Source organism: Eulemur rufifrons, chromosome 2 (assembly GCF_041146395.1).
Source record: "Eulemur rufifrons isolate Redbay chromosome 2, OSU_ERuf_1, whole genome shotgun sequence".
Taxonomy (NCBI): domain Eukaryota; kingdom Metazoa; phylum Chordata; class Mammalia; order Primates; family Lemuridae; genus Eulemur; species Eulemur rufifrons.
Window position 1 is genome coordinate 47,104,462 of NC_090984.1, and position 23,957 is coordinate 47,128,418.

The 23,957-nt window shown below is 46.2% G+C and overlaps 1 protein-coding gene across 1 annotated transcript in view; it reads right to left on the minus strand.

Annotated features, from left to right (window-relative positions):
* Positions 1-472: 472 nt before the first annotated feature.
* SORD (sorbitol dehydrogenase) overlaps positions 473-23,957 on the minus strand; it is a 39,130-nt gene continuing 15,645 nt past the window's right edge. The window contains exons 4-9 of the mRNA XM_069483999.1: positions 13,907-14,066; positions 9,977-10,095; positions 7,103-7,168; positions 6,260-6,435; positions 3,202-3,323; positions 473-1,943 (exon numbers count right to left, since the gene is read on the minus strand). Coding sequence (XP_069340100.1) covers positions 1,778-1,943; positions 3,202-3,323; positions 6,260-6,435; positions 7,103-7,168; positions 9,977-10,095; positions 13,907-14,066 — 809 coding nt within the window. The 3' untranslated portion in view covers positions 473-1,777. The remainder of the gene's footprint in view (positions 1,944-3,201; positions 3,324-6,259; positions 6,436-7,102; positions 7,169-9,976; positions 10,096-13,906; positions 14,067-23,957) is intronic.

Here is a 23,957-nt window from a genome sequence, read left to right on the forward strand (position 1 = left end):
AGACCGATCAGTGCACCTTCCGGTCAGGAAGAGCTGCTTGGTGGGGGTGGTGGGGTGGGAGCAGGCTCTGCCCTGTGTCTGGACTCATCAGGCCTGCCAGAGGCAGCACAGTGTAAAGGATCTGATGCCAGGATTCCTGGGTTCTACCTAATCCTGAGCCAGCCACTAATTTACTGTGTGATTTGCCAAGTCACTTCCCCAATCTGAGGCTTGGTTTCCTCCCTTGTTAACTGAAGGGTTGTGCTAGACAGTCTTAAGTTCTCTTCCAGCACTTACATTTTCCTTATCTGCAAAATAATCATATGTATTTGGTTTCCTAGGAGGATTAGAGATGATTCATGTAAATTTCCAATAGTCAATGAAATTATAGTTGGTGAAGAAAATGTGTCACCTTCAAAAATCCTGGGATCCTTCCCTTTATGAAACAGGTAACCTAAGTCTTTTCTTCCTTACATAGGGGCATAAATGCAGCAGGAGTCAGACACCACCGACAGAATTTATTACCCAAAGCAGTTTGAGAAATTCCAGGCACAGGTCTCATCCAGTTACAAGAAAACCAGAACCTCTTTAAGCTCACCCTCCACCCGCAGCTGAAGTGAGGGATTAAAGGCTACAGCCCAAGTTATGTCACGGCTGTTATATCCTCATTCTTCATTAATAATCTCAAAGTCGTAAGTGGGCATGATGTAATTTGGATCCAAATTTTACACAGAAAAACCCAACAATTAAAATAAGACAAGTTCAGAGATATCATTCCAACAACAGAAAGACACTGAGAGCCTTAACTGGCTACGAGAGGGGGAAAGATGTTCTGTTTATAATAACCAGAATTAAATGGAACTGTCTAATAATCAGAGAGTGTGAGCTTACCAGCGGATGCTAATCCTGTGGGGTGCGGGGGGAGTTTGTGAGCTGACCAAACCCTCCTGGGCTAGTCAGAGGCACTATTTAAGGTCTTCCCATAAATGTCCTCAGCTGGGAGATTCCTGGCTGCCTAGTGACAAGGGAAGGTGCCTAAGGGTAGGGGTGGGGGTGTTGGGTGGGCAGGTGGCTCTTCACCTGGCAAATGAAATAACAATTCTCAGCAGCTGAAGAGCAGGCAATCTTTAAGTGTTGAGGAGTCCACTCATTATTTCCACATTTGGGGAATACAAGCTGGTTTGATCTCACATGAAATTTTGGTTTTATTCATTTCATTGTTTTTAAAATTATCCCGGACCCAGGAAAGTTAGTACCTTTTCTTATTCTCCTTTTATCGTCAAACCAAACAGCACTTACCTCTAGAAACATTGCACTCTAAGCTAAAACTGCTGACAATCCCTCATCCCGGACACTGAGTGGCAGATTTTTACGAAAATCAGTTTCTGGGCCAGTTAAGTCTTGACAAAGTTGTCTCTTCATAACTCAGCCTCCATGTGCCTCCTGGCTGGTCGTGGTGGAACCAGGAACCCAAGAGCCTGATTCCTGCCTTTACTAAGGAAGGCACTCCAGGAACAAGGGCCTTTCCCAGCACCTGCCTGCCAGACACTGCTCTACTTGCTGACCTTTCCTCCGCATGAACAGGTCATTCAGGCTACAAGTTCCCCAAAACTATCCCTACTTGTGTCTTTAAGGAACACTAACTCCTCTGAGTAAGGCTTTCTGTTTATAAGCAATTATTTTAATTATTCCCACCATTCAAAAGAAACTTCCCCCACATCAAAACCCACACCTACCCCTGCCCAGCCTGTTAGCCCTGAGGTGCTGAGAGGTGAGATGAGGGCGAGTCCAATTAACATCAGGGATTCTGGTCATCGGGGTCACACTTGAGCATGACTTTCAACCCCAACCCCTTTTTGGATGTTTCAAAAGCCTCCAGAGCTTTCTCCAGAGGAAACCTATGGGTGACTAAGGGCTTTACATCCACAGACTTGGACGCCAGCATCGAAATCGCCATGGGCCACCTGGAAAAGATCACAAACATTACAAATTCAGCCTTCAAGATGACAAACCCAGGTTCCTCAAAACTACCAGGCACAAGATCAGCTTGGCCGTATTTATTTATAGCACTGTGGTTCTGCAAGGCCAATTGTACAGACCAACACTGGAGGAAAGGACCTCATGGCTTACAGGGGTACAAGCCTGTTTCCATTGCCCCCACATGTCTGCCGTGGCAACCACAATTTCTTTGGCATGAAGGCATATTCCAGAGGCCACTGAGAAAAGGCAGATAAGCTATGGGGAGGTGACACAGGATAATCCAGTCATACCCATTAGCAGCTCTGTTTGGCAGAGTTTGCTAGAAAACTGGCGCTCTGCTGAGGGCATGGAGATGCAGACTCTAACCCTGGGAATAAGGGACACTGCTGGGAGGGATGTCCCGGACAGAGGGCCCCAGCAGGGGAGAGGGTGGAGCTGCAGAACATGGGTGGGGTGAATTCAAACCCCCTGGCTCCCCTGGGTGGGCCCTGGGGCTCCGAAATGGGGGCCACAGGACTTCATTTCTTACTTTTGTCCTCCTTTCCCTCTTCCCTTTAAAGGGGGAAAATGGAGACCTGGCCACTTAAGGAAATGGAAAAGAGAGGGCCTGGGTGATGAGTGGCAGACACTCAATAAGAGCGTGCTTCAAAATCTTCCTCCCTCCCTGTCCTTTCCTCCATCCCTCTTTCCCTCCCTCTGTCCTTGTGTCCCTCCCTTCCCTTTTTTTTTTTTTTTTTTTTTTGAGACAGAGTCTCCCTTTGTTGCCCGGGCTAGAATGCCATGGAGTCAGCCTAGCTCACAGCAACCTCAAACTCCTGGGCTCAAGCAATCCTTCTGCCTCAGCCTCCCGAGTAGCTGGGACTACAGGCATGCGCCACCATGCCCGGCTAATTTTTTCTATATATTTTTAGCTGTCCAGATAATTTCTTTCTATTTTTTTAGTAGAGACGGGGTCTCGCTCTTGCTCAGGCTGGTCTCGAACTCCTGAGCTCAAACGATCCACCCGCCTCGGCCTCCCAGAGTGCTAGGCTTATAGGCGTGAGCCACCGCGCCCGGCCCCCTCCCTTTCTTTAACCAGGAGTGAAATGTTCTCTCTTTGGATCCCTATCATATCACACAACTGTCAGCGTGGCCAAGGAGTGAGTGACCCTCATGAATAAACAGGCAGGGACTCTTGGTCCCAGAGGCAGTGTGGGGTCTGACTGGAGGCTCTCCACGTGGGCTCACCCACAGCATACTCACGTGTTGCAGTATCGGAACACGCCCCTGATATCCACCTCCCGGATGGCTGCGTGCAAAAGGGGTACAGTGGCCATCTCAGAGCCCATCCCCACAAGCACCAGGGTCCCACCGGAATGAGTGGCCTGAAGGGGAGATCAGAACAAGAAAACTCAAAAGATAAGAAAACACAGACTTCCCGCTTACAATAGCACACTGTTGTCACACAGACTGTCTTCTGGCTGCGTCTGTTGGGTATCCAAAATTCCAGAGAATAGGATTCTTGCTGTACTGCTGAACTCATCAGCAGGTCAACCAAACCCACCAGAGCAGCAGAGTAAACATTACCTGCTTTAAAGATCCTGAAATAATACACTTGACCAATGGAGAACCAGGCACAGTGGGGGCACCTTCCAAAGCTTTATAAATTCAGTACCAGGTACCGGCTTCAGCCACTTCCACGTCTCAGCACCCGCTCCTCCTCCAGGGCGCCGCTCCACAAGGCAGGGCTTTCACCCACCTCTAAGGAGCCACCCTCTTAGCTCACCAGTGGGGAGAAACTATCCCGTGCCATATAAATGGGGAGGGCTACCAGAAGTCTGTGGTTTAAAAATGGCTTTATATGTGCAGGTTGGCAGTTAGAAATATTTTTATTCCAGAGATGTTCATCCCAAACATAATGGATTTTGTCTTCCTGGAATGTTTATCTGCCTTATCAGTTCCCGCAGGGGTGGCAGTGAAATTCCCCCTGATGATTTCCACATAACTCCATGTGACTGTTGTCCCAGCTCCAGAGCTCTCTGGGTATCACTGTGCTCAATGTTGTGAGAGACAGAAAAATGGGCAGTTCATTCATGCTGTTTTCATCATAGGCAGCAGCAGCAGCAAGCACTTAGCAGGACCATTCCAGGACTAAACGGTGGAGCTGTGAAAAGGTACCCGTCACAGACTCCCTCGCTGAGAGGAAGCATACGCCGTGGGGAGAGCCCTGCAGTGCAAGGCACAGAGGCAAAACTTGGGGCGTGACTAGTGTGGGGGGACTCCTGGCACTGCTCCTTTTGAGCTGTGGGACCCTGGGCTTGCCCTCTCTGCCAGTTTTCTGGGGGAACCGTTTCCCCATCAGCACTCCCTCTGTACCTGGGGATGAGGAGAAACACCACCAACTGGCCATCCCAAGCTGCCAGAAGGCCAGCAGCTTGCTAACCACAGGCCAAGGAGTGCTCAGGCTACCTGGCCATCATCCTGTGGGTGTGGCCTCTGCACCAAGGAGATGACATCAATTTGAGCCCAAGGCATCTGCCACGTCTCCTCGCAAACACTATTCTGTCATGACCTGGCAGGAAGGTGATGCTCAGATTTGTCCATATTTGGTGCTGCTGTCTGACCTGCCCACTGGTGGCCTGTAGCATTCTACAGCACCTGTCATGCATGGTGGCTCCACTCCCCACGTCAGGAGAGATGCTGCTTCAGACCCAGTGAGGCCCTTGGGTCATTCACTTCCACACCCACCTCAGGCAGCCTGGCAACGAGGCCCCCATCATCAACAGCTGGAGATGCCAACTGTTCCAAGTGCTCTAAGGAAGGGCAGAAGAGGAAGGAAAGCTTGTCCTTTAAGTCCTTCGGCTTATACTGCCTCTCTGTGGAATGGAGGTCACTGACCTACCAACCAACAACTTGAAGAAAGGAAGAACACCTCACTCGTTGCTGTAGCCCTCAAAGTGCCCAGTACAGAGCCTGGCACACTGCAGGTGCCTGTGACATGCCATGGGTAAATAAACCACGCATAGACCTACCATCCCTCTCTGAGTTTTGGGTTCTCTTTGCCCCTTCCCACAGGGTGGCCCCTGTCTGTGGCTCGAGCTGAAACTCAGGATGGGGCCAAAGTGTCAACTGCTCCCCAACCTCTACCACTTCCTCAGCCCCTAGTGCCACTGGACACCTTGGTAGGAGGAGGCCAGGCAGCTCTGCAGGTGCCAGGCCTGAGGGCGTGCTACACAGCTCGAGGGCTAGTGTGCCCAGACGGCCTCGAGTGCTGCAGAGTGTCCTCGAGCATGAGCCAGCTGTGACTCAGAAGGAAGGAGGAAGCCCATGCTGTTGTGGGATGCTGCCTGGGAGGCAGGGGCGGGAGTCCCTTGTGGTGGCAGCTGCCTGCTACCCCGCCCTGCCCAGCCCTTCCCACCCTTGCACAGTTGTGGTTGGGGCTCAACTCGTAAGCAGGAAGCTGGGGAAGCTCAGGCCCTGGGGCCAGGCAGGGCTGGGCTTCAGCCCAACTCAACTTATGGTGGTTTGCTCCGGGCAGAGGTTAAGGTCATGGTGACTCGCCTCCGGCAAACCACAATTCTCCTGGTGTAAAATGATAACTGATTTTCAGAGCTATTGTGCAGATTAGGCATCATGTTTACAAAGTGCCCAGCAGAGCACCTGACATACAGTAGGGCTCAGAACCTAGAAGTTATTCTTTTTCCCCTCTTTTCCTCATACCTTGACCTGTCAATGACACTCCCTCCTCCCACCCACATAACTCCCTGCCAACTTCCCATAAATTGCTGGTGAGCAGCTGAGGAGCAAATCGGGCACTGGCAGCCCTATCCTGAGCCATGGGAGGGAGCACAGCAGTAGCCAACTGTGACCCTGAAAATTCACCTCATCTTTGAGACTAACTGAATTGACAGCTGTCATTTTTGCATCAGGACTCAAAGACTGCAGTTTTCCCTAATAAAACAAGAAGGATTTCCCACATTTAAGGGAGGCAATGGTTTCCAGTTCTTCCTGTTGTCTTACCAAAAGGAACACACTTTTATGATCACAGATATAATCATGAAAGCAATCCCATCCCAAAGTTGTGGGCCACTTACCATTTTTCAAGGCCTATGTATATTTGTTATCTTGTTTGACAACATCAAGATAACCCGATAAGGATGTGAGGTACACAGAGATAAGAAAACAGGGCGCCAAGAGATGAATCAATTCTGCTTAAGACTTGCACAGCAAGTCAGTGGAGAAGCTTGATTGCGAAACTCCTTACTTCTGCCCTGCCCACTCCCCTACTCTGGCTCCCCAAAGCTGCCCTTGTCCCACTCACGTAGATGCCCGCCTGGATGGAGGCTTCCACCCCGGTACACTCAATGGTGACTTCCGGCTTGCACCCCAGCAGACTTTCCACTTTATTGGCGATGTCCTGAGGGTTCTCCTTGGAGATCTGGAGGACTAAATCAGCCCCGATTTCCTTGGCTTTGGACAACCGAGAAGCAGACAGATCTAAAAGTGAAAAAAAGTTTCTTTCAAACCAAGAAACTGATGACAGATTAGGAAGAAAATAAAATGGAGGTGCAAGATCTGATGGCAACAAAGCTCTGGTGCAGTGAGTGGTGTTGGTGAGTCCAACACACGTGCTCACACCCTCACATACTGCCATACATACCACACAGCCACAAACACACGCACACACACATGCTCACAGGTAATGACTCCTCACATGAAACGCACACTCATACCTTCCACAAACCGCACGACACTACTCACCTCCCACTTCTCACAGATAAGCTCTACTGACATGTACACACTCACATCCCTCTTGTGTCTCCCACTCATGCCACACAACACCCCACCTTCATCCATATCACACACGCCACCACCTCCACAAGGGCTGAGCCCCCTCTTAGGACCAGGGGGCAGTATGGGCACCTGAGGACCACCCAAAAAGAGCCACGGCCTTTTCTCCATAGCAGCCAGCCCCGCCCGTCACAAAAGAACCTCATCCTGAGCCCTGAGTTGGTCATCCCCTGGGTGGGCTTTACAACCCTGGGACCCAGGAGGGAGGAGGAGGAGCCCCTTTAGAAATCCAGTACCTCATGCCCCTGACTCAAACTGTAAGTCCCGCTGTTTCCCCCTCAAAGGAAATTTAAAAAGAAGAAAACCTTCTTACCAGTCACTACAACTTGAGCTGCTCCCATTGTTTTGGCCACAAGCAAACTGACCAGTCCTATTGGCCCTAAAGAAAGCAGAAAATGGGACATGTCTGTGAAATCTTAATCATCGGCTCTCTCCCTTGTCCAGGTTGCAGATAGGCACTGTATCTTTTGTATGTCACTGGCATCTATCCCAGGGTTTGACACACGGTAAGACCTTAACAACTGTTCATTGAGGCCGGGCGCGGTGGCTCACGCCTGTAATCTTAGCACTCTGGGAGGCCGAGGCGGGTGGATTGCTCAAGGTCAGGAGTTCGAGACCAGCCTGAGCGAGACCCCGTCTCTACTAAAAATAGAAAGACATTATATGGACAACTAAAAATCTATATAGAAAAAATTAGCCGGGCATAGTGGCGCATGCCTGTAGTCCCAGCTACTCGGGAGGCTGAGGCAGTAGGATCGTTTAAGCCGAGGAGTCTGAGGTTGCTGTGAGCTAAGCTGACGCCGCGGCACTCACTCTAGCCTGGGCAACAAAGTGAGACTCTGTCTCAACAAAAAAAAAAAAAAAAAACAACTGTTCATTGAATGCAGAAGAGAATGAATGCATGAGGAATTACTCTCTACATAAACTATGCTCCTAGTGCTGGGTTCTATTTAATCCTCTCAAACCTCAGAGCTAGAAATTTTCCACTTACTTTTGGGTACTGCTTGGAGATAATCTCAAAGAACCAGAGGATTCGAGGAAACATACTTATTCAGAGAATAAGAAGCTCAGAGGGTCTGGCCTCATTTTCCTGTTTTCTCTTTGAACCCCAACTTAGTGAGAACCCATCACACCTGCCTAAGGAGAGATACCTCCTTCCTGGGTGCCCTCTGAGGATCACCCTGGAGGGTGTCCTCAAGGCGGCTGGCCCCTTGGGTTGACCCAGCTGCTCAGGCAGCTCCGGGATACCCAGGTGTCCAGGAATTAGCCTGAGACCATCTACTTCCGCACAGCATCTGTGTTCTAGGTGACACTATGGTCTTAATATAAAACCCAGACCCACAAAATGAAGCAATGCAGAATATATTTAGGGATTTGCTTTTTGTACACACACCTTGAAAACAATTTTGTAAGTTCCCTCCAGAAAACAAAACACTGGAAAATAATATTTCAAATGTCCAAAAAGGGTGATTGGTTGAACAAACTACAGTGGGATACTACACAATTATTAAAAATTATGCCATAACTCTTTATCTCTTGGCATGAAAAAATGTTGACAGTATATTGATCTTTTTAAAAGAGTAGATAAAAAAGTAAGCATATTTAGCATGGTCTCATTAAAAAAAAAAAAACAACTAGGCTGGGCGCGGTGGCTCACACCTGTAATCCCAGCACTCTGGGAGGCTGAGGCTGGCGGATTGTTTGAACTCAGGAGTTCGAGACCAGCCTGAGCAAGAAGGAGACCCCGTCTCTACTAAAAACTAGAAAGAATTTATATGGACAACTAAAAATATATATAGAAAAAATTAGCCGGGCATGGTGGCACATGCCTGTAGTCCCAGCTCCCTGGGAGACTGAGGCAGGAGGATTGCTTGAGCCCAGGAGTTTGAGGTTGCTGTGAGCTAGTCTGATGCCACGGCACTCTAGCCTGGGCAACAGGGCGAGACTCCGTCTCAAAAAAAAAAAAAAACAAAAAAAAAAAACCCAACTAAAGGATTCTATATCTTTCTTTTCTTATTGGGGGAGGGCGGGGGGGGGGAGGGCGGGGAAGAAAAGGTCTCGCTCTGTTGCCTGGGCTGGAGTGCAGTGACGTAATCACAGCTCCCCGCAACTTCAAACTCCTGGGCTCAAGTGATCCTACTGCCTCAGCCTCCCAAGTAGCTGGGACTACAGGCGAGTGCCACGATACCTGGCTAATTTTTTTATTCTTTATAGAGATAGGATCTCACTATGTTGTCCAAGTTGGCCTTAAACACCCAGACTCAAGCAATCCTCCCACCTCCGCCTCCCGAAGTGCTGGGATTACAGGTGTGAGCCACTGCACTCAGCTCTGAACCAAAATATTAAAATACTAACAGTAGTTCTCTCAGGCTAATGGGTGATACGTGTGTGTGCGTGCACACGCATGCATGTGTATGGCATGTATGACTTATTTTCCTTTTCTATAGCAAAAAGGTACTACCTGTGCGTATTTTTAAAAGCATCTGTCACCTGAGTCCTGCAGTCTGCTGGCTCATTGAGGCAAGTCTACTCCACATCCAGGGCTCAGGAAGCCCTGTGATCACTTACTTGCCAAAGAAAATCACTCACAAACATGTATAGAAACACAGATCACACCCACAGGGCGTGTAAGCTACTGTCTGGGTCACCAGCAGTCGGAAGTCTAGAATGATTCGGTCTAGGGCTACCAGGGCTCGCTCCAGGTGGCTGGAAACAGGCAGAGAAGGCAGCTAGCCACAACCCTGCTGCAGGCAGAGTGATGGCTCGCGGTGGTCTGGACTGCACACCTCCCACTGGCCAGGAGCTGGGTCTACCTCATGATGGATGGACTAGACCATTCACTTCTTTAGTCTGATAGCAAAGCTCCGAAAGTTGCCCTTCCCTTTACTATAAAAAATATTTCCCTAGTTTCCTGTCAAGGGTTGACCAAAAAATCACAAGATTCATTCTTTAAATGAACAAAAGGGTTATGCTGCTCAGGAAATGTAATGTTAGTCACTATCATGTCTGCAGATATTCGTGTATTTAGCTAAGTGCTGGTTACTCAGGGAATGGGACATTGTAATCCTCCTCTACCCAGAGGGATTCTAGAACCAATCCTATCCCGTGGAGGGGGAATGAGCTGGGCAGAGGGATCCCCATATTCCCAGTCAAAGACCCCATAACCAGGATGTTGTCTGTTTCTTACCAGCTCCGCACACGAGGACCTTATTCCCCAGGGTGACTCCACCTCGCCTGCAGGCATGGATCCCCACAGACAGTGGCTCAATCAGGGCCCCCTCCTCAAAGGTGACATTGTCAGGAAGCCTGAGAGTCATTCAACACACACAGTTAGAGCCTGTGAGTTAACCATAATACTGACAATAGTATTATATTGTATATGCCCAAGGTTATTATAAATATTATAGCTAACATTTACTGAGCATTTATGTGCAGGGCAATGTGCTAAGCAATTTACATACATTCACTCTTTTAAATCCTTGGAACAGCTCTGTGGTAGGCACTATCATTCCCATTCTACTGATGAGGAAACTAAGGCTTGGAGGGTTACATTAACTTGTTGCAAACATTCAAAGCCAGTGAAGGGCCCAAAGGGTTCAAATTAGAAGCCAAGTATGTCGGATTCCAGAACGGATGCCACACTGCCCCCTCTGAAAATGGTTTTCTTTGGACAAATCCCTTCAGTGAATGTGAACACATTATGTTTCTTGAATGTGCTATCCAAGCTAAGGTATGGCGGTTGTCATTAATAAATGAAAAGTTCATTTAACAAGGAGTTAACATGGCCACATTCCAGCATCTCATCTGCTTCTCAAACTCACAGCCTTTCTGGTTGCTCTTTAGCAAACAAGCCTGACTACCAGCAGCTTTACACAACGGTGGTTTAGCAGCGGGCATCACTCCGTCCATTGTCCCCATATTACGCATTCCAGAAGAACCACATCTGATGATGGCAGCTGCCTAGCTGTCCCAGGACTGGTTAAGATGGGAAAAGGGCCTGTTCCACATAGCTGATTAAGTGCTGTGTCATCCTCACCACTGGGTAAAGATGGGTTTTCGCTTCCACTGGCATCTCGACCCTACCAACAATCCCACTGGTGATGACAGCCAATGTTTGCATAAGGCTTTACAGATTAGGGAGCATTCTCATCCATTATCTCATTTAATCCTCATGATAACCCTGTTAGGCAGGAAGGGCAGGCTTCATTTTTAACTTATTTTACAGAAGAGGAAACTCAGCTCAATGATATTAAGACATCTGCCCAAAGTTACAAGGGTGGGGAGTGGAACAGCAAGACTTGAACCCACATCTCCTAATTCTACATCCTCTGCCTGTCCCACATTAGCTGCCTCTTGGTACAGGCAGCTCTGTAGCTAACATCCAATTTCTGCTAGTTTCTCACTGCCCGGTGTTTACCCAGTGCCCCCAAAACTCCACACACAGGAACACGAAAGCCCTCAAGTTCCAGAGAGCAATAAAGGTGACAGCCAAGCCACGTGCTCATGCCCACAATCCTCTTGTCACTGTTCCCAGTCCTCGACGGAATAACTCACAGGGTCCACCTGTCATTGTCCCCAGCCAAGGCCTGCAGCAGCCTGGCGCCCACCACTCTCTTCTCCCCTCCCCTCTGCTTCTCTCCCATGATTTCCCCCCTCTCCAATCCACCCTGCAGGCACTGATTCTACATAACAGAAAAAGTTTAAAATGAAATAATGAAGACTCCCAAACTCTCTCCAGGACCCCCAGCACCGGCTCTCAGACACGCCTGCCCCTCCACACTGGGGTCTCCTGTGCAGCCTGCAGTGGCTGTAAGCTGAGGGTGGCATTTGAACTACCCCCAGGAGAGGTGGGACTGAGAAAGGGGATGAGAGAGGATTGGTATCTGGGAGAGTATTCTACGGATTAAGCAGATGCTGCCTCATCCCACCTGCACGCAACACAGCCAACCGTGTGGGAAAGCCGCCTGGCACAGAGGCAGGAAGGCGGCAGACAAGGAGTCCTGGGGCCTGGTCTCTCTGCCACTGACCTTCGGAGAGTCACTGGGTCCTCCCTCCCCAAACTTGTCCAGTAGGGGTGATGGGGATGAGAAGACTCTAAGTTCCCTCCCAGCCCCAAGCTTCCATGACTTTATAAACACCAGGAAATGACATGGCAACTTGGTGGACTTTACAATAGGGTTCAGGGAACAGGTAAAATGGAGTAAAGGATGCTTGAAAAGCCAAGGGGGAAGCAGGAAGGTAGAAAGAAAATAGGTGGGGCTGGACATGGTGGCTCACGCCTGTAATCCAGTGCTCTGGGAGGCAGAGCCAAGCCAGGGGATGGCTTGAGGCCAGTTCAAGGTTACAGTGAGCTACGATGACACCATTGCACTCCAGCCTGGGTGACAGAGTGAGACCCTGCCTCTTAAAAAAAAAAAAAAAAGACAGAGAAAGAAAATAGGACAGCTAGATAAAGAGGCTGTGATAGTGTAGAGAAATCAGAGAGGAGGGATTAGGTCCAGGGCTGGTCTGGGGACATAGGCATAAAGTACCCCAGGAAGAGAGGAGGCGGGGCTGCATGGCCCCCAGAGACCCTCCTTGGCCATCATCAGCCCTCCCACTGCCACTGCCAACCAGAACATCCCCCCAACCCCACTCCCGCCACTGTTCCCTACAAACTGCCTGCACAGGCTCCCTTTCAGGCCTAATCCTGTACCCCCACCCCCAGGCCACAAGACCATGGCTATGACACAGCTTGGTACCATTTACTGAGCACCTAGTGTGTGCCAGATGTCATGCTGACTATTTGATATGTCTTCCTCTTTGAATCTCATCAATAATTCTGTGAGGGAGGTGCTGTTATTATTTCCATTTCACAGGCAAGGATATTGAGGTTACAAAATTTAAGTAACTTGCATAAGGTCACACAGTTATAAATGGCAGAGACCAGTGGTCAGTCTTGGGCTTTACCACGATGCTCTTGTGCCTTCCATGAAAATGTCAGTTGGTGCCTTGACTTGGAAATGGGCCAGAAAAAGATGGGCTGATTCAGGAACCACTAGCTGAAAGGTGGGCTCTGCCCTCGTAACTTGCTCTCTTCTAGAACAGGTTCACATGTTGACTTAAACACATCACAAGGTCTCTGGCCCGTGACTCCTCTCAAGGCTTCCAGGGGGCACTAGAAAAACTCAGATCTGTCAGACTGCTCCTATGACTGGCACCTGGCCTCATCCTGGCTGACAGCCACCACCAGGCCAGGCTGGGGTGGGAGGAAAGCACACCAGGGTGTGGTCAGAGGGAGCACAGCACATCAGCATCCCCAAAACCATTTCGGGGGGACAGTTGGGTAGGGTAGGGTAGTGGGCACAGGGCAGGAGCTTTAGAATCACAGATAACCCAGTTTGACTCCTGGTTCTTCTCTGTACCTGAGTCAATTAGCCATCTTCTGCCTCAGTTAACCCTTTCATAAAAGTACAAGAATGGTGCCCACCTCCCCACTTTTCGTGTGAAGGTTAAATAAGACATGCAAAGCACTTATTAGCATAAGGGCAGGCATGTGATAATAATCATCATGACTTTGCCTGCATTGCTGTATTTAATATTGTGGCAGTTAAATGAAATGGAAGCAGAGGAAGGTTAGATCTGTTCCCCAAAGTCATGCATTAGGAGGGAGTGGATCCAGGGTCCCAGAGCTCATGCCCTGGCAGCACACCGTGCCTCCTCAGTAATCGGCAGCCGTTGCTGTCATTGTGTGTTATTACTGTTGAGGCCACTGTTGTTATGGATCCCCTCTCTGGTGGCTGCAGTGGAAACCAATAATGGAGGATGAACCATGGTGATGTCTCTCCAGGATGGCTGGAAAGGGTGAGTGACTTCAGCAACAACTTTCTATTGTTGCTCTAAGTGAGGGAAAGTTAGACTGAAAGACCAATATCAACCCCTGTGAGTCAGTCTTATCCCTAGTGAGGCTACCCTCCCTCCATCAATGCCACTAAGAAGGGTAGCCTGCCAGGGGGATGCCTTGAGTTTGGAATTACGAGCTAAAAAGACAAATGAAATCACTATGGGAAATTAGAAGAAAGTTCCCCAACCAAACGGAGGGAAAGAGGTCCCAGGTGGCACAGCCACGGGTACTAACTTGTAGCAGAAGTCTGCATTGTGCTTGTAGAACCGGCAGAGGTTCCCGTCATCGGGGGGTGTAGCACAGAAGAAGATGGACGGTGACAGATTGTACCGGCCAATCTTGCAGAATTCATCGGTTTCTCGGGGAGCCCCAGGCTCAATGGCAACGCGATCACCTGGAGCGGAAAACAAAGAGCTATGTCTGAGGGCGGAAGCCAAGTCTGCCCCCTCCTTGGCCTGATTCTGGTTTTTTGTTTTCCAACCTTTGAAAACAAGAGCAGAGGCAAAGATGTTGTGAAGGCATGCATGCTCACGGGCACGTGCCAGATGGGAGAATCTAGTGGCTAGATTCTAGCCCAATGAGCCACCCTCCTTCTTGGGGACTCAGGGTGCCCCAGGCAAGCAAGGAAGCTCAGGATGCAGCACAGACTCCCACTCTGGGAGAAAAGGACCAGCCCACTTCACAGTCAGGTTTGGACTGTCCTTTTTCCAACTGAGTGACAAGCCAGCCCACCCCTCGAGCTCCACAGTCACTTCCCAGCTTGTGAAACACAGAACCAGCCCCGTCTCGAAGGCAAGCCAGCTCTAGTTCCCATCTCACACTGCTGCGAGAGGGAGCTAGTGCACAGAGTTTGCAGACATCTTTTCTTCACCCGTTTTAAAAATACGGGGCAAGGCCCTTACAAAAACAAGAGCTATGGCCACGCATGGTGGCTCACGCCTGTAATCCTAGCACTCTGAGAGGCCAAGGCGGGAGGATCATTTAAGCTCAGGAGTTCGAGACCAGCCTGAGCAAGAGGATAAACTCAAGCAAGAGGGAGAATGCGTATCTAAAAATAGAAAAATTAGCTGGGCGTCATGGCACACCTGTAGTCCCAGCTACTTGGGAGGCTGAGGCAGGAGGATCAGTTGAGCCCAGGAGTGTGAGGTTGCAGTGAGCTCCGACAATGCCACCTCTACCCAGGGCAACAGAAAACTCTGTCTCAAAATAAATAAATAAAGTAAATGAGAATTTAAAAATTCATAAATTAAAAAAACCCTAAGAGTTATGATTATTTATTTCTTTATGTTCAGTCTGGTTGTGTTTAGACAATAACTAGGAGTCAGCTGATTACTAGTTAGCAAAGCCATGAAGGCCAATGACCTGAGGAGGCCGCTGGGGCCCGTGCAAAGCCAGCTCCATTGTAGTTCTACGCTATGCCTCACGGCTCCTGCTTGGAAACCTAGCCTGAGAACTACTCTCTGTTTCTTTTCCTACCTTTTATTATGAAAATTTTCAAGCACACAACAAAGTGCAAAGAATTATACAGTGAACACCAGACATCCTTCACCTAGATTCTTCAAGGACCATTTAGCAATGTTTGCTCTATCACATATCTACGCATCTACCCTTCCTCCCCATCTCTCCATCCATCAGTCCAACTTCTTTTCTGATGCATTTCAAAGGAGGCTGCAGACATCAGCATACTTCACCCTTAAATACATCATCCTGCATACCATTAACTAGAGTTCAATATTTGTTTATGGTTCTTTCTTTTTTTTTTTTTTTTTTTGAGACAGAGTCTCACTCTGTTGCCCAGGCTAGAGTGAGTGCCGTGGCGTCAGCCTAGCTCACAGCAACCTCAAACTCCTGAGCTCAAGCGATCCTCTTGTCGCAGCCTCCCGAGTAGCTGGGACTACAGGCATGCACCACCATGCCCAGCTAATTTTTTTTCTATATATATTTTTTAGCTGTCCATATAATTTCTTTCTATTTTTAGTAGAGATGGGGTCTCGCTCTTGCTCAGGCTGGTCTCGAACTCCTGAGCTCAAACGATCTGCCTACCTCGGCCTCCCAGAGTGCTAGGATTACAGGCATGAGCCACCGCGCCCGGCCTATGGTTCTTTCTTAAGGTAAAAATGAAATGCACAGATTCTTTTTTTTTTTTTTTTTTTTGAGACAGAGTCTCACTCTGTTGCCTGGGCTAGAGTGAGTGCCGTGGCGTCAGCCTAGCTCACAGCAACCTCAAATTCCTGGGCTTAAGCGATCCTACTGCCTCAGCCTCCAGGGTAGCTGGGACTACAGGCATGCGCCACCATGCCCGGCTAATTTTTTCTATATATATTTTAGTTGTCCATATAATTTCTTTCTATTTTTAGTAGAGACGGGGGTCTCGCTCTTGCTCAGGCTGGTCTCGAACTCCTGACCTTGAGCGATCCACCCGCCTCGGCCTCCCAGAGTGCTAGGATTACAGGCGTGAGCCACCGTGCCCGGCCTGAAATGCACAGATTCTTAAGTGAGCTGTTAGGTAAATTTTAATAAATCCATTCATCTTTGTAATATAAACCCCTATCAAAACACAGAACATTACCACTGTCTCAGGAATCCCATTGCTTTGTGTCCCTTCCCAGGCAATTCCCACCCCCACCCCAAGAGGGTGGGAATGTTTTGATCTTTTTCACCACAGATTAGTATTACCTGTTCTAGCACATCACAAAAATGGGTTCATATGGTATGTACTCTTTTGAATTTGGCATCTTTTAGTTAGCATAATGCTTTTCAGATTGATCTATGTTATTGTGGTATCAACAGTCTGTTCCTTTCGTATGGAAGAATAGTGTCCATTGTAGGAGTATACCATACTCAGTTTAGCCATTCTCCTGTTGAAGGACACCTGGGTGCTTCCAGCAGTCTAGCTGTTTTTATGAGTGCCTTGCCCGCCTCCTCATCTAGGAAGGGAGTGCCTCAGGATTGCTTCGTCTTCTGCTTTGTATTTATTTCTCCATAGTGCCTAGCATTGTGCTAGACACATTTTTAAACATAAAATTTGTGAATCTGGGGAAAAGAAACCATGGGACATGCAAATGTCACTAATATCTAGAAGGACATTACTGTTTGGCAAAAATTTCCCCTGCAAAGTGACAAGTAAAAGCTGTTGGTTAAAGACAAAGTAGCATTTTTCTCTTGTAAAAGAAAGGGAGAAAGATATGAACAATTTAAGGCAAACAGTTAGCTGAGGTTTGGAGATGGTTCAGATGGTTCATCCTCATGTTGGTACCCAGCCCTGCATAGGAGAGTTCCACTTACACTGTCAGCACAGTGGACGGCCTCCATGTTTGCAGAAAACAGAAAACAGAATTACATGAGGTTTTTTGGTTTTTTTTTTTTTTGAGACAGAGTCTCACTCTGTTGTCCAGGCTAGAGTGCCATGGCATCAGCCTAGCTCACAGCAACCTCAAACTCCTGGGCTCAAGCAATTCTCCTGCCTCAGCCTCCCGAGTAGCTGGGACTACAGGCATGTGGCACCACACCCAGCTAAGTTTTTCTATATATATTTTTAGTTGTCTATATAATTTCTTTCTATTTTTAGTAGAGACAGGACCTTGCTCTTGCTCAGGCTGGTCTCGAACTCCTGAGCTCAAACGATCTACCCGCCTCAGCCTCCCAGAGTGCTAGGATTACAGGCCACCCTGAGCCACCGTGCCCGGCCTACATGAGGTTTTTAATACCACAGAGGTGTTGTTGCTACACATCAAAGAAAGTCACAACTAGATTTAAACCCTATCTGAACTTGCAGAGCTAATCAGAGACTAGCCTAGAAACCCTGACAGACCCTCCTGCTTGAGCCAACTCCACAGGGAGGAGCAGAAATCTCCCCTTCTGGGGTCCAAGAACTGAGCTGGAGACCAACAAGGCTGGATGCCAGCAGGGCAGGAGGCCATGAGGCACAAGCCCAGGGAATCACCTCCAGGCCTTATCCTGCCACAGTACCTGACTGTTCAGGTACAGCCTGACTGACAGACTCCCTTGGGAATAAACATTTTAACCTGCTACATAGAATAGATTGTACTAATGGTGGCAGGATCAAGACTTGCCATTTATCGAGTGCCCACAGCGTGCCAGGCACTAGGCAAAGCACATCACAAAATTTCCCTTCTTTCTCACCACAAACCAGTGTGGTAGTATTATCTTGGCTTTAGAGATGAGGAAACAGAAGCTCTCAGGTGGTCACACGGTCATAAGCTGTGGCGGTTCGACTGTGCATTCTCTTCTGCACTAGTGTTAGGGGCCCTCTGAGCCTGGGGAGGTGTTAGCAGCCTGGAAAGGCCTAGTGAGGCCATGGCAGGTCTGGCCTGTAACCAGCAGAGACATGTTAAGCTATTTTAAATGTCTTTTTGTGTTGAAAGTACTCACAGACCAGTGTAGAGTCCTGGCACATAGTTAGTGCTCATTAAAAGTAGTGGTGGTAATGGTGATATAACAGTAGTAATATATAATAATAATACTTTTTTATTGTATTTATCATTATTATAATTATCTGAACTCATTATTGTAGAGGAAGTTCAAACTATAAGACAGCCAGCCAGACAGTATATAAACTAGACCCAGACTGTATATAAACTAGGAAATTTCTGTGCCTTAGACGTATTGATTTATATGTTTAAATTATGTAAACGAATATTAAGAAATACTCAATGAGTTTTCTTTCTACCTTAGTTGATCAGAACTTTAAGTCAAAGTTCACATATGACACACTTTAAACAAAAATTTTGTAATCTAAAAAAAGTACCCACAGAAATCCCTGTGACCACTAAAATGTGTCTGTATATGTCTCTTCCTTCTGTCTCCTCTGACTCCCTCTACTTTCTCTGCTGCCCAGTGAACTTTCTGAAAATTATACCCATACGAGGGGTGGGGAACCTGTGTGGCCTTCTAGGTCGTTAAATGCAGCCTTTTGACTGAATCCAAATTTTACAGAACAAATCCTTTTATTTTTATTGATACATTTTTGTTCATCTTTTATATTTTTATTTTTAAAACGAACATATTTAAAATACCGAAGAATAAAATAAGTTTCAGTGAAATAATCCTCCCAGATTGACTGGCACAATTAGAACATTAGTAAGCCATAAGAGCTAAATTGACGGCTGCTATGTGCATGACTTAGTTCTAACTTCCCCCACCTGACTGGCGCCACTACCACATGCGGCTGACTGGTGAGGGTTTGTGGGCGTTGAATATGCCAGTCTGTTATCAGCTTTTGCCAATGGTACAGTGTGTTTCTTTTTGAAGTGTGAAGAACAGGAATTGATAGTAGGAAAATGTGTGCTCTCTTTGATTCTAACCGATGCTTTCGCTTCTGTGACTATGCTTGCTTTTAGTTGTTTAATAAATATAGTTAATCAGAATGAAAAACAGAGATAAGAACAAAGGTAACTCAATGATAGGCTAGGCTTCCTGGATGTGAGAAGCCTAGTTCTGCTTCTGTATATATGGCTTGCTGGCTTGGTGCTTAGCATATGGCAGGCTTCACTAAAGTAAAGGAAAACAAAGCCCCGGGAAGGTAATCGCAAGTTACTTCCTGATAAAGGGCTGGAGAGTCCAGGGGCCCTCCAACCAACTAAGTAGATAAGAAGAGCAAGACATGATCAGCGCATGAACGGCTTGTGCAGGGCGTGTGTTCCCAGTATCTCTTGTAACCAAAAACTAGAAGGTATGCAACAACAGCCCCTCTCCCCCGTCGGAGACCCTCCTCTTCCCCTGGATGACAACTGGCGCCAGCGCGAAAAGCCCGAAGTTTAGAGTCAACAAACCAGAAGCCAACGCGATCAGCCACTTCTAAAAAAAGAACAAATAAACTGAAGGGGGATGAAGTGCAGACTAGTGTGTCGTGTGCAGACTAGTGTGTCATGTGCAGACTAACGTGTTGTGTGCAGAATAACGTGTCGTGTGCAGACTAACGTGTCGTGTGAAAACTAGCATACAGAAAAGTATAAAAGCTTAACCTTTACCGCAGGGCGGGGTCCTAGTTCCTGGAGAGGCCACTGCGTTGGTGCTCTGGAATTTGGACCCTGGCCCGGGGCTAGTCAATAAACTCCTTTGCCTTTTTGCAGCCTCAGTGACTCTGCCTCTCTGTTCCTGGGGCCAAGGGGAACCGGATCTAACAAGTGGAATTAGTGAGTAGTTGCACAGCTCGACAGTATTTTTTAATTCTGTCTGCTTAATAGCCCATCATGTCAGAGAAGACCAGGAGAATGCTGAAGGAAGAAAACAGATTTTAATGAGGATCGGGAATTGCAATATTATTTTGTTTCTGCTAAAGATAAGATGATTTGCTTGCTTTGTGATACTGCAATATCAACATTAAAGAAATTCAATGCTCATCAGCATTATAACACTCATAAGGACCACAAATATTTTAAATTAGAGGGAGAGGTGCAAAAGGTTATATTGCAGAAATTAAAAGGTGTAAAGCAAAAGCAAAGACAATTCTTTCAAGCAGCAATAAGATCTGGAAATAATGCCACTGAAGCAACTTATAAAGTAGCTTATGTACTCAGAAAAAAAGGGAAGCCATTCAGTGATGTAGAAATTGTGAAAGAATGCATTGTCGAAGTTGTAGAATGCTTAGACCCAGATAACATTTCAAAGTACAAACAACTGCCTCTTTCAAGGAGAACTGTAACTGATTGGTAGCATGAATTAGCCTTCAACTGAACAGAGCAACTCCATGCAATACTTCAAAAGGAAAATATATATTATTCAATCGCTTTGGATGAATTAACTGATACTACTGACTCAGTGCAGGTTTTATACTTCATTCAAGTCATAACAGAAGATTTGCTTTGTTACGAAGAGTTACCTGCTTTGGGCAATCTTGTGAACAGAACACAGGGAATAGATATCTTCAACAACTTTCAAGACAAATGTTGTGAAGTTGGGCTTAATTTGGTAAATTTAGTGAGTGTATGTACAGATGGTATGCCTTCCATGAAAGTGAAGGGTTTATTGCATAGTTAAAAAAATTATTAACAGATCCAGATGCTCTCATTTCTTTTCATTGTATCTTGCATCAGCAAAATCTTTGTGCTAAAGCTACTATTTTAAGTGACACTTTGCAACAAGTTACAAGTATTGTTAACCATATTGGTGTAAATGTAACACAGCATTGTCAGTTTTGTCACATGTTAAAGTTGAACAATGAGGTATTCATTGTAGATTTGCCGGTATTGTGTTGGCAGGGATAAGTGTTAGCCAAAATTTTATCTCTGCAAGGACAGATACTTAAATTTTATAAAGAACAAAATCAGCAATGTGAATTATTGAAAGAAGATTTCTATAGGAATACAGCATTTCTGCGTGATATGTCAAATCAAAACAGCTTGAATATTTCTTTGCAAGGTAAAACTAAGTCTATATATAATATGTGGCAAAAAATCCAAGCATTTCCAAAAAAGCTATTTTCTTCAAAACACTTTGTCTTCAAAAGGAAATTGCAATGAACATTTTCCCCCATTAGCAAAGGTCATTGATGAGCAGGATTATATGTGCAAATCATTTGAAGAGGCCAGGCATGGTGGCTCATGCCTATAATCCTAGCACTCTGGGAGGCCCAGGTGGGCGGACGGTTTGAGCTTAGGAGTTCAAGACCAGCCTGAGCAAGAGCAAGATCCCGTCTCTACTAAAAATAGAAAGAAATTATATGCACAGATAAAAATATATACAGAAAAATTAGCTCGGCATGGTGGCGCATGTCTGTAGTCCCAGCTGCTCGGGAGGCTGAGGCAGGAGGATTGCTTGAGCCCAGGAGTTTGAGGTTGCTGTGAGCTAGGCTGATGCCATGGCACTCTAGCCTGGGCAACAGAGTGAGACTCTGTCTCAAAAAAAAAAAAAAAAAACAAATAAAAAATCATTTGAAGAATACATGGCTGTTATAGACTTATTAATTGGAGAATACAATGAAAGGTTCACTGACTTTAAGAATCATGACATCACACACATATTAACATTTCAGCCTCACCTAGCTGATATCACCAAGGCACCTAAGAACTACAGATGGAATTGATTGAGCTCGCAGTAGATGACATTTTAAAGTCATTGTTTCATGCTAAGAATGATCCAACTGAAATATGGAAAAACACAGTAGAATACCCACACCTTCAGCAACATGCCTCAAAAAATGCTTTCTTGCTTTTCAACCACTTATTGCTGCAAATCTACATTCTCCTACCTAACCCAAATCAAGATGCTCTTAAGGTCACAAATGACTGATGCCCATCTAGAGGATCAACTGAAACTGAGGACCACCATGCCGCAACCAAATATTCAAATGCTTTCCAACAAAAAACAGACCCAAAAAAGTCATTAGAAGGTTAGTTAACTTTAAAATTAACAAATGGTTTTCAGTTTTTGAAATTATTAAGTACATAGTTACATTTTTACAAAATAATGTACATTTTTAAGTATATCTAATTGAAGTTTCTTGAATGCAGCCTCGATTATAGCTTTTTTTTTTTTTTTTTTTGGTTTTTGGTTTTTTTTGAGACAGAGTCTCACTCTGTTGCCTGGGCTAGAGTGCTGTGGTGTCAGCCTAGCTCACAGAAATCTCAAACTCCTGGGCTCAAGCGATCCTCCTGCCTCAGCCTCCCAAGTAGCTGGGACTACAGGCATGCGCCACCATGCCGGCTAATTTTTTCTATATATATATTTTTAGCTGTCCATATAATTTCTTTCTATTTTTAGTAGAGACGGGGTCTCACTCTTGCTCAGGCTGGTCTCGAACTCCTGAGCTCAAACCATCTGCCAGCCTGGGCCTCCTAGAGTGCTAGGATTACAGGCATGAGCCACCGTGCCCGGCCTGATTACAGCTAAATTAATGTGCCCTTCCGACATGAAAAGGTTCCCCACCCCTGACCTATACCATTAAGGATGAATTCTTCAACCTGGCATTCAAGATCCTCCTTAATTGGGAAAGTTTTATATTATTCAGTTTTATCTTTGAATTATTACATTAAATAACATAACAATTCACAGCTGTACAGTGCTTTTTAAAGAGGGACTTTTATACAGATTATGCATTTTTATCATCTCCTCTAACTACCTAACACAAAACCTCTGCTCCAAGCAACATAGACTAATTAGCAAACCAGAATGTTATTACCACCTCTGTAATTTTATATTTCTATTCCTCTTAACTAGAATAGTAATAGCTTTTGACCTTTTCACTAACTCATGTACGAAACCTTTCTAAAGTATGAAGGTGATGGGAAGTCCACTTGCTTTAGAGTCCAAAAGCCCAGTGTGGGCATCCCAGCTCTGAGACTAACTGGTGTGTGAGCCCGGGCAATTACCAAGCTTTAATGTCTTCATCAAGGAATGAGGATAAAAATGCGATCTCAAGAGTTGTTTCAAGAATGAAATAATCATACCTGAAAATTTTTAACATGGAGACTAACATAGTAAATCAATAAACATTAGCTGCCTTCTTCTTCTTATATTATTACTCTTAAATGTCAGCTCAAAGACTTATCTCCTCCATGAACCGTCTTTAACCACCTCAGTCCACAATGAATGCCCTTTCTTCGAAGTCCTAAAGCCTATTTTTTCCCACACCTGCTTGCACCCTATGGTCCTGTTCTCTAACTGTTGGTATTTATGTAGGTCCTGATGTCTGGTCTCCCCAATTAGATCTAAGCATCTAGGAATCATCTCATTTTTTTTAAAGCCCTCAAAGCACCTGGCACAAGACTGGACTCACTGTAGACAACTGAATAAGCACTTGTTAAAACTTACATTTAGAAAACCCACACCTTGTTATAATTTCTATTTAGAGACTTTGTTCCACAGGTAAGAACCAATCATCAGTGACTGTTGGAAGCTACAAACCTTCCTCTTTGGGATAACCCTGCAACACTATAGGAGCTTTCTCGATTTCACTAATGATGAATGGAGGTCCTGACTTAACATTCCTAAACAAGACATATGTCCAAATTCTCCAGAGCTGGTCAATCCCTCTCCATGTGGCTGGGCTCAGAGAGCCTTATAACTAAGATGGTGCCGCCTGTCACCCCTCACCTTCCCCCAAATAATCTGAGACATGATCTCCAGGCTATACAATGGCGTCTTTGGCAAAGGAAGGTTAAAGCCAACAGCTAGCTATGCCAAGACAGCTTGGATTTAATTCATTGTGTCAGGGAATAACATAGTCTGCCATAGATGAGAATTCCCCTCTCCAGGAAAATGAATTAAGCAAATGTACGAAAAATATTGGTGGTTTTCCAGGTATCTAATAAAAATCAAACACTGC